Source organism: Lipophrys pholis, assembly GCF_963383615.2.
Source record: "Lipophrys pholis genome assembly, chromosome: 19".
Lineage (NCBI taxonomy): Eukaryota > Metazoa > Chordata > Actinopteri > Blenniiformes > Blenniidae > Lipophrys > Lipophrys pholis.
This window is the reverse complement of record NC_137647.1, coordinates 21909787-21920936: the sequence shown is the minus strand read 5'-3', so window position 1 is coordinate 21920936 and position 11150 is coordinate 21909787. Positions and strand designations below refer to the sequence as shown.

Here is an 11150-nt window from a genome sequence, read left to right as displayed (position 1 = left end):
ACATTCTGAAAAGCAATTTTAACCCACAGAGGCTTCACTACACGCCTATCAGCACACCTTCAGACACATTCTATTCATGAATGACAGCGGCCGACGCAACATATGACCTGGAGTAGCAACAATCTCAGAACGGCGCTCGATTGATTTGTTCACCGCTTTGAATGCGGCTTTATGTGGCGGCGAGTCGCTCTCTGGTCAGCCACCGCACATGTAAATGAGCTGACTGCGAGCAGCACCGGGTCCCTCCTGGAAGGTCTGAGAGAGCATATGGAGCCCAAAGTGACGGATGTGTAACGGCGCAGCGCCATCTACTGGGACTCGTCCCGGCCGGTGATTGATTCGTGTGGCGTAATGATCAGATGACACGATGCCAGTAGTGCAGACGTCTGCAGGCAGGGTGGCAACACTGCTCCCGCAAAACATGCTCATGTTTCCACCACACACACGCACACGCACACACACACACACACACGCACACACACACACGCACACGCACACGCACACACACACACGCGAGCAAACTCTTCACAAACATCTGACAGACCTCTCAGCATTGTTGTTGTTTGTTTCACGCTTCATACGTGTAAATACTGGGAATACCTTTTGTATTTTAAAGCTGTTAGAAGCTCCGCCGATAAACAAGTGAACAGAATAACCCACACATTCATTTTAATGGGATTATTTTGCATGATCATTCATAAAGTGACTTTCATTCATACAGCATATTTTCATCGTCACTCACATTCGGCCATTCTTGCACACACACACACACACACACACACACACACACACACACACACACACACACACACACACACACACACACACACACACACACTCGCACAGTGGCGAAGCCTGCCATACCCCCACTGGGGGCAATTTGAGGTTCAGCATCTTGTTTAAGGACGAAATGACCAACATCAAGACTGGAAACCACCCTAACCGTGTGTGTGTGTGTGTGTGTGTGTGTGTGTGTGTGTGTGTGTGTGTGTGTGTGTGTGTGTGTGTGTGTGTGTGTGTGTGTGTGTGTGTGTGTGTGTGTGTGTGTGTGTGTGTGTCTGAAACTAAATCTATTCATACATTGCCAACCACAGAAGGAAGTTAACAAAACAATACAATAAAATCGTTAACAAGCCCACCGATTGCCATAAAAAAAAAAATAAAAAACTACCATTAAAGATCGAATGTATTCAGGGGTTATGTCAAAATCAATGAAGTATCTGTCCATCCTGTATGTCTTCCCTCCTCAGCTGCTTGAATGAAGTTCCTCCTTCATGTTGTCTGTCCTGATTTAAGTAAATGGCTGACGACGTGAGACCCTAACTGTGTGATACTGACTATAAACTATAAACACAATAATGTGGACACATGAACACAAAAAATCATTTTGAAGCCCTCCTAACTCATGTGGGGCTCCTGCTTTCAGTCAGACAGAAGAATATGACACAAACTGTGAATATGAAGTGAGAGGACTGTGTTGTGTAAGTGCTGTGAGGTTTGGGTTGAACAGTGACTGCATCATGTAAGACCCCCACAGCCTGGGGTCTCATTCTGCCTTGATTTATTCATCTTTCAACAACATTCATCAAAGCATATCTGTTTCATTCCCGCAAAAGGATTGAAAATGTATCATACTATATACTGGGTACTTAAACAGCAATGCAGCAATTGTTTTTTTTATTGTTTTTTTTTCCCTTCAGATTTGGGCTTCCACAGTGGTCATGGCAATATTTCTTTAAGACCTGAGCGCAGCAGCAAGATAATTTATTCATCTGGAAGATTAAATATGAAACGGGAAACATCCCAAAATGGTGTGTTAAAGTGCAGAAGTGTTGCTGGTGGAGTGTGTGTGTGTGTGTGTGTGTGTGTGTGTGTGTGTGTGTGTGTGTGTGTGTGTGTGTGTGTGTGTGTGTGTGTGTGTGTGTGTGTGTGTGTGTGTGTGTGTTTGCAGCAGCAGGATGCTCTGATTCATGGCAGCAGCAGCAGCAGCAGCAGCAGCAGCAGCCTCGCTGGACTTCCCCCTGCTCTCCCCTCAAAGTGGAGGAGAAAACCCCCCGCGTCAACGCACGCAGCAGGACCGACGCTTCCCAAACGGCCGCTGCGCATTTGCAGCGCGCGGGCGCGCACATGCGCACGCACACACACACACAAACACGCGCACAACACACACCGCCTCTCTTATTTTTGCTGTGCAAGTATAAGGAGCACGCAGTTATTGTTCCAGTCCACTTCCCACGTTCCAGCAGCATGCAGGCATGCAGCAGAGCCACACACACACACACACACATTCCAAACACACACGCACGCACGCACACAACACACACACTCATCCACTCACCTGCTGTAAATACATGAAGGTGAGCGCGGCGCAGGACAGCTGAGGACAGGCATCCACGTTGGGTAACGCCACGCATGTTCCTCCAGGATGCTGCATGTTCCCTCTTAACACAACACAAACCCCCTCAGCCCCGACAATACACTGAGCAGCGAGGCACACACACTCACTCACTCACACACACTCACACACACTTACGGAGAGATCGAGGAAGAAAAGAAAGGAAAAGAAAGACGGAATAAGAGAGGGAGTGACTGGGAGAGAGTGCAGCGCAGAAAGAGATGGAGCTTCAAACGAAGCAGCATCAGCAGCCGGGATGGAGACCCGAGTGTTTCTGTGAGGAGGGACCAGAGAGAGAGAGAGAGAGAGAGAGAGAGGGAGAGAGAGAGAGAGGGAGAGAGAGAGAGAGAGAGGGAGAGAGAGAGAGAGAGAGAGACCAGAGAGAGGGAGAGATAGAGAAAAATAGAGAGAGGGATCTGCTGCAGTGTGTGTGACTCACAGCGTGTGTGTGTGTGTGTGTGTGTGTGTGTGTGTGTGTGTGTGTGTGTGTGTGTGTGTGTGTGTGTGTGTGTGTGTGTGTGTGTGGAGGCGAGCCAGCAGTGTGACTGCGATCAGTGGAGCGTGAGGGAGGCAGAAAATTGTCTGTGTGAGAGGGAGAGAGGGGAAGAGTGCGTATATATATGTGAGTGTGTGTCTGTGTGTGTGTGTGTGTGTGTGTGTGTGTGTGTGTGTGTGTGTGTGTGTGTGTGTGTGTGTGTGTGTGTGTGTGTGTGTGTGTGTGTGTGTGGACTATGTACATTTACAACCCCCTTCACATGAAAGTTGTGAAACATTTGAATCACAACAGTCACAATCGAGGGAGTTTCTGGATTTATTGCCCGTATAGAAATACCTTCCTGTTTTCAATGTGACAAGCCGCCACACGTTGCGACAAAGCTGGAACGAGGGCGAGCAACAAAAGACTCCCAAAAAAAATTTGTGATGCTCATAACATTTTTTTATTTATTTATTTATTTTTTAAAGCTGGCCAGCAGTTTTCCTCCCTCGGGCAGTGAAGCATTGAAGCACTGTGCACTGCACTCCACAGCATGGACCCGGGAACACAAAACCACTGTCTGTACACACAGGTCAGCATTACACACACACACACACACACACACACACACACACACACACACACACACACACACACACACACACACACACACACACACACACACACACACACACACACACACACACACACACACTCTCTACACACATACACCCACAGGTTTCAATGTTTCAACGTAGCCAGTAAAGGAAGTTTTTCATCAATAAATGTGATGTGATCTCCAGAGTTTCTCCTGACACAGACTAAAGTGAAGATTTGAGAGACTTCAAAAGTGATAATAACTGAGGCCGCGTTTTCAAGTGAAAACAGAAAACCTTTGTGTTGTTTTGTGTTTTTTGGGGCATTGTTCTCTGCACGCATGTGTTTCCTTACAAAAAAAACAAAAAAAAAAAAACAATCAACAGCGCCAACTTGTGGCCTGGCATGCTTACTACATCATTTTCAAAACGTGGCCATGTCAACTTGAAGCTTCACAAGAAGTTTTCGCCTCAATTCTTGTCGTGGAAACGAAGCCTGAAGGTTCCAGACTTTCCAAATTGCGCGACTGTAGACGTGAGCTTTGACCTGCACACACACGCGGTTTCCATTCTTACTACATTCCAGGGTTCACGTCGGTACGATTCCCATCTCCAACTGCCCGCATGCCGAAGTGTCCTGGGGCAAGACGCTGAACCTCCTCCTTTACGAAAGGTTTTGGTATTTCACGTCACGACTTCTGAGCCATCTGGTTATTTTCGTATTCTTTTAAATTGTGATTGTACAGACGGGGATACCGGCAGATCTCCTCACACAAAGCGCTCAGTAGGCGTCCATTGATGTTGTCGTTGGTTGCTCTGGTGCAGGAGGCGATCGACCACAGAGGTGGATGACGATATTTCCGTGACACAGATCAACGAGCACCCTGTGGACATGTGGAAAGTATGACTTGGCCTTAAGGCGGCCACTGATGTGTCTTTATTATTTAAACTAGTGGATCATTCTGCAGTTTTCAGCAACTCCTTCGAGGGAACACTTCCAAAAAACTACAATCATGGAAATATTAGTGGTTTAGAAGTAAAAAGTAAACACAACCCTGATCTGATCGGGTCCATTCACAAAGAAATGTTATAGTGAACCATGACGTTCATTCTTATTCTGAACAGAGTCTTGATACACACGGGTTCTGATCAGAGCTCATAGGTGGAGACTATCCATCACCTCCATCACCTACATTATGCTCATTGGCTTCCCCTCCTTGTGTCTGATTGCTGCGCCCCGCTCTGATGTGTTTCAGTGTGTGATTGTCTGCACCTGGTGACGGCAGGATGTTTACTTGGCGTCTTCTGTGTGTTCCGGCGTTCGTTCCGTCTGTGTTTCTGGGTGTGTCTGTGTTCCCATGTTTGGACTTTCCAGCATGTGTTCGACTCTCCTGTGGTCTATTTGACTTTGATTTTTTGTTTTCGTGGTTTGGATTTTTTGGCTTCTGATTGTTGTGAATAAAGATAAGATCCTGTTCCATGTATGACAATGTCTCGCTTCTTGAGTCCTGCTCCGAGACAAACCTAACGCCATCCCCTCCGTCATCTCCACCTCCTCCATCATTTCCATCTCGTCCATCCCTGCACAATAAACACCAAAGCACTGATGCAGGCATCTACACAAGTTCTGTGACAAACCTTCATTTGGCAGATCTCAACACTTTAATTAAATTTTCAGGCTGTTTTTGCTTTCTTGAGCCGTAAACATTCTTCAGAAATAAAGACAAACTTGTAAATTTATAACATGACATACATTTTGAAAAACATGAACTCAACTGCATTAAAGTTAAGTCTACATTTGCCAATCACCTGTAAAACCTGACAAGGTACTTGAACTCAAAACCAGCCTGCTGCACAGACTGACCTCAGTCCTAACTCAAACCATGAGACCATCAGTAAAGTGCCCATCATTTAAATACACACATTTAAACTGTTAAAATATTTGTTGCATCTTTTCTGATACTCTACATACTGTTGTATTCAAACCCAGACTTTGATTAACCTGGATAATGTAGATAACCTTTACCTATGTGTGGTTTTGTGTCAAGTCTTTGGAGTAGTGTGGTGAACATCCGTGGATTCAGGTTAATGGATGGTACAATCACCTTTGTGCCTGATACAGAACCTGCTGAATTGAAGCGTTTGTCGGACTGCACCTGATGTTCAAACCCTCCAGGACGCCATTGTGACACCGTCCAGGGTTATTTTCACTGTATTCACTAAACTCCATGAGAGCCACTGGACACACAATGCAGCCGCAGCTTTCCCTGACTGACTCACCATGACAAGTAAACTGACCTTTGAGTGTAATATCAATTTAGTGCAATGGTCCTTCCACTATCTGCAGCCGGCTGATCATTCACACTCCACAACTCCGGCCCGTACCACGAGCTGATGAGATCAGCCAGATCGTTTATCTTCGCTGGGAGATTTCTCACTGTCCGGGTGATTTTGAAGAAAGACCGAAAAGGACTGCTGCGGCAGCGGGCATGCAGATTACAGATGACACACACTTTCCCAGATATAACATCTGAAAGCCTTAATTATTGTGCACGCTTCACAATTCTCCCACAAGTGACCTGATTTACAAAATGTTTGCAAATGTGGATATTAATACGGCACTCACACAAACACACCAGTTCATAAAAACGTCTGGGAGGAGTTTACGCTCTAATATCCATATACGACTTGCAACACAATGTGATTTCTGTCTGCGCTGTTCGTGAATGTTTTGAAAAGCTGGTGTAAATGTGGTGGGAGACATTTCCACAAATTTTATCTGTGGACTTTATAATGACATATTTTCTGCGTTATAGTTTCACAATCAGTGACTCCATGAGCGCTCAGCACTACTTCATGGTAAATTCAAAACCTCTCAAAAGATAACTACTTATGAATATTCATGGTATTTTTTTTGTTGTTGTTGATCACCCTCATGCAGACCAGCTTGCTTTCAATGTCAAAAAATCTGACTAAAGTTGTATACAATTTTAGTCAGAAAATCAGACTAAAGTTGTATTCAATTTGTGCCATCGGTTTTTTTGGGGGGTTTTTTGGTAATAATTTGATCTAAAAAAATTGGTTCACCTTTAAACATTTGTGTCAGAAACAAAAGTATCACAGTTCTTGACATCAAAAAGATAGCAGGAAAGCAATAAACCCAATCAAACGTGCGCCGAAAATAAACCCCTCTGTTTGTTTCACAAGCTGTTCCCATCACCTATAATTCACTTCCTGCTCACTGTATGACTACAATAAAGACACACAGACCACTGAACAGGCAAATGCCAAAAAATATTACAAGCCAAACTGAGTGAAAGCACTGAACCTGTGTTTCTATATTACGGTTCTGCAAATGAAAGGCACTACGAAGTCAGGAAAATCCGTCGCTTGACAAAAACAAGCGCGCTGAGAGTTGGATGTGGCGTTCCACATCTGGAGGAAGTTTAAACTGTGTGCCAGCTGGTGTAAGTGGGGCATTAGTGAGCTGCAGGATATGCACCGAAGGGACCGAACAGGTTTCTTGTCTCCTGGGTCAACTGTAAGCCTGGCAGAGGCAGCTCACCGGAAACATCGAAAGAAAATAATTATCTAAGAGAAAGGGGTTTCATTTATGCGCCCTCATGGTGTCACTGAGACTCGTAGAAGACCTGAGTGTGGCTGAGAGGCTGAGAAACAACTGTCTAGACTTGAAGTGCCTCAGAGAGACAGCTTGATGTGAATGGAAGAAAGGTTGTTTTTTTTTGTTTTTTTTCTTCTTCTTCTTCTTTTAAGGCCTTGTCACTCAGTCTTTGGTATTCAGCCTGCAACTGATCCAATATCCACTCGGCGGATCCTCCAAAAGCCAAACCAATGATTCCTCCCTGGATACCAGTTATAAGGTGCACACATTAGCCAAACTGACTGTCGAGAAAAACACTATTAAAATGGCCACTGAAAAGCTTCGCCGCCCCCTCCTCCTGTCTGTGTGTTTAATAGACAAAACCTGCGTACCGAAGGCTTGGTTCACACTTTGCAATGGGTTTTTTTCAGATTCTGTATGAAGTGTGTCGATGACATGCTCACACCAATAGACTGGGACTGAGGTTTGTGCTGGTGATCAACTAAGAATAATAACACGAGTAGCATCTGACAGGAGTATTACTAGATTACATTGCGGGTTTGTGTGTTTATTAGAGAACAATCAGCTGGAAATGGTTTTGTTTGCCTGCCTCGGTCATATTATACAAAATTAACTTTCTAATAAAGCCGTGGGTGAAAACAACAATAGAAGAGATTCTGAAAAGATGGGAAGAGCCAAGACTCTTATACCCAAGATATCTTATAATAAAGTCCACAAATAAAAGTTATTTGGAGCCAACTGACGAAATGTGTCTCACCACAATAACATCTCTGATTAAAAATGAAACATTTCTTAGGCACTGTAAATTATATTGTGAATAGAAAATACCCATCTGGTAGACGTGCTTAAGATTTCATATTCACGCAGGAAAATGCCAAAACTACAGAGTATTTCACGATTTAAAGCATGTAAGTTCATGGGTGAACGACTCAAAACACTCCAACACACAAAATGAATCAAAACTAAAGCAACTGAAAGAGAGAAAGATGAATATAATTACATACAGTATGAATTCATGCGCCGACGCTGTATGTTTGAGGATCAAGTCCAACATGTGAACCGCCTCAGGCAGCGAGCTGCAGCTCATCTTAACGTTCCACTAAAGACACACTGTCTTTTTTCTACTCTGCTTCTTCTCTCCCACCTCCATTCTTTGGCTGTGTCTTCATCTCTCTCTCTCTCTCTCTCTCTCTCTCTCTCTCTCTCTCTCTCTCTCTCTCTCTCTCTCTCTCTCTCTCACACACACACACACACGCTTCATACGAGCCAAAAACAGGACTTGGCAATTCTCTGATTCCCCACAACACAAATATCTCGTCTACTACTCAGTCATTCCCGAGTACAATTAGCATTTTACTAAGAGTACAGCATCTCATACACATATAGAAGGATAAATATACAGACATCCTTTTAGTGGGTTTGTCAAACGGTTAGAGATCATTTTAGAAGCAATTTAATGAAAAAGAAAAAAAACAACATCTGAAAGGATGTTAAACAATAATAAAGGAACACTACAGTAACCTGCTTTTAATAATGTATTTTCTTGCCCTTTAAAAAATGCAATGACTTGCCAACAGAGCAAATTATTGTGTGTTAAAAAGGGAAATGAACCAGCCGAACACTCTTTGTGATAAATGACTGGATAGGTCCATGGGGCACAGCTGGTATTTTATATTTGTTGAGTCGCAAATAAGGAGGTAGATGGAACCTAAAATCATGCAGTGTTGCCTTAAATGGCCTCATGCACACACTCACACAGAATTGTATTTTAACAGTCTATGCAGACTTTGGGTGTTAGATGGTATTGTTTGTTATTCTGTAATGTCTGTATCCCTCCTCAATATGCCCTTTGTTGGCGCTCTGTTTAAAAAAAGAAAGTCTTCACTGAGCTTGTGTTGGGCCTCAGGAAATGTTCTGATATCCTCATTTGATCATGATATCACCTCAGTGTTCACAAATAACACACCTCCGGGACAGGCTGGGCATGTACAACTCCCACTACTCAATAAACTTTAATTAAGCACTTCTCATGGTTTCGAATCTCATTTTCAAATTTCCATTGGTCAGCCAAATGCCACTAGTCCACTAATGAAATGCCCATTAGACAACTAAATAACATGATTCACTAAATATCCATTGGTCCTTCAAATGCCACATGACTCATTGATTAAATGCCCATTAGATGGCTAAATAACAGGACCTGCTAAGCATCCACTGGTCAGCCGAATGCCAGAGAACGCACTCATAATGTTCCGGTTTAAGAGCGGAACTTCACAACTCAATAATGATGTTCATCGATCAGCCAAATGTCACACGGCTCACTCATAAAATTGTATTTTCCAAATGAAATACGACACGTTGTTTTAGCATGCATCAAACGGCTGAGCTCTATGTCTGAATGATAAAGTCTCCACGGGTCAGTCGAGTGAGAGATGACGCGCTGACGTCTCCATAGGTCAGCAGAAAGCCTCCATGAGTTTCACTGATGAAGGCGCCATAACTCAGAAAAATACCCCGTGATTAACTGCACATGCTCGCTGATGAAGTTCCCATTGGTCGGTCAAATGACAACTTCCTATATTTTTTCCCCCCACAAAAAAGAAAAGGAAAAATGAGAAAAAAAAGTAAGACAATGGAAAAAGGTGAAAAAAAATGAACAAATGGAAAAAGAGAAATAAGAAAAAAGGAAAAAAAAAAAAAAAAAGAGGAAAATAATTCCACCACAAAATCCTTGCTTAAAAAATCACATATGTCAAAAGTGAATAATTTTACCAGAAGAACAATATTAGCTCTTTTTGAATCTTATGGCATCAACATATCGGGGGGAAAAAATGGAATTTTACTATAATTAACAGAAAAAAAATATTTTCTCAATTGCCAAACATTATATAAGCCTAGAACAGTAATAAGCACTGTTACTCTTTGCATTGATCTGGTTTAGAGGCCACACTGCAGCACTTTATTTAATTAGGCTAATGTAACACATGCAGTAATATCTATCATGGCCTGTTAGCACAGGCTACTTCAATTAGCAGCTAATGGCTAACGAAGAGGTCGCAGCCGGAACAGAACCGAAGAGTCGACCTGGATGATAACTGTACTGGATCACTCGGCGCATGTCTGGGCAGCACATCGACCACTGCGATAAAATCCATACTGACATTTTACTGAGCGTTGTTAGGGTTCATATTCTTGTTACTTAGCTTTCCTCGGGTTAAAATTGATTTGTATAGGTTGGTGGTGCAAAGTGCAGTCATTGGTATATTGCAGAGCCCAGCGGCCGTGGCAATTACAAGAAAATAAGTGGCTGGCTGAAGCTCTTGGAGGAGAAAGGATTGGTAGATCTCACACTGGGGGTTATTCGAGGGCTTGGTTCTCTGTGCAGACTGAGAAGAAGCCGAAATACTGCTGTGTAAAGGGAACTCCTCTTCAATTAAACCAAATAAATCATAAATCCCCAAGAACTTTGCTGAGCAATAAGCTGTAAAGACAGGCTGAATAGCTGGCGGACGTTAATTGAAATAGAGTTGGACAGCATTAAATGAACAAGGTGGGATCAGCACTTGGCAGGACACAGAAACTTAGCCTGGAAGTCGAGCGGCTGTAGCATTTGTTTACTGTCAAGAAGCACAGACTGTACAAACACTGTCACATCCACATAGTCAGGCTGCAAACTTTATAGAACACTTTGCAGCAGGTTACACGCATCAGCCAAGACATTATGTCTATGGAACCATGGACTCATTTATTTTAGTCCATCCATTTGATGTTTCCAGCAGCACCATGTCAATCCTAATTTATTCTGAAACCTTTCAATCTGATCAACGTTAACTTCACCAATATACGTGAAAGACCTCGGTCACCTCTTGAACCAGGCGCCTGTGTCACCATTTGGACCACTTCTGGCTGATTCTGACCACTGAAGACCGGCAACTTCCCCGAAAGAGCTGCGGATTCAGAGGTGCTCTGACCCGAAACTGGGTCTGCTGCCTCACATCTGTTGACGATTATTTACAAGCATTTTGGCGTCGTAAACAAACCCAAACCTTTTGGTTGGAGGTC

General features: G+C 43.5%; 1 protein-coding gene across 7 annotated transcripts in view; it reads right to left on the bottom strand.

The window, feature by feature from the left end:
* Positions 1–11150, bottom strand: part of rbfox1 (RNA binding fox-1 homolog 1) — a 397214-nt gene that overhangs the window by 160416 nt on the left and 225648 nt on the right. For 2 of the 7 annotated variants that reach the window (XM_080488002.1, XM_080488006.1), the window contains exon 1: positions 2339–2670. The exons of 3 other annotated variants lie outside the window; for them this stretch is intronic. In XM_080488002.1, the coding sequence (XP_080344128.1) occupies positions 2339–2434 (96 nt within the window). In that variant the 5' untranslated portion in view covers positions 2435–2670. Of the gene's footprint in view, positions 1–2338; positions 2672–11150 lie in introns of those variants that run through there. 2 more of the 7 variants (XM_080488003.1, XM_080488012.1) reach the window with 2 other exon arrangements.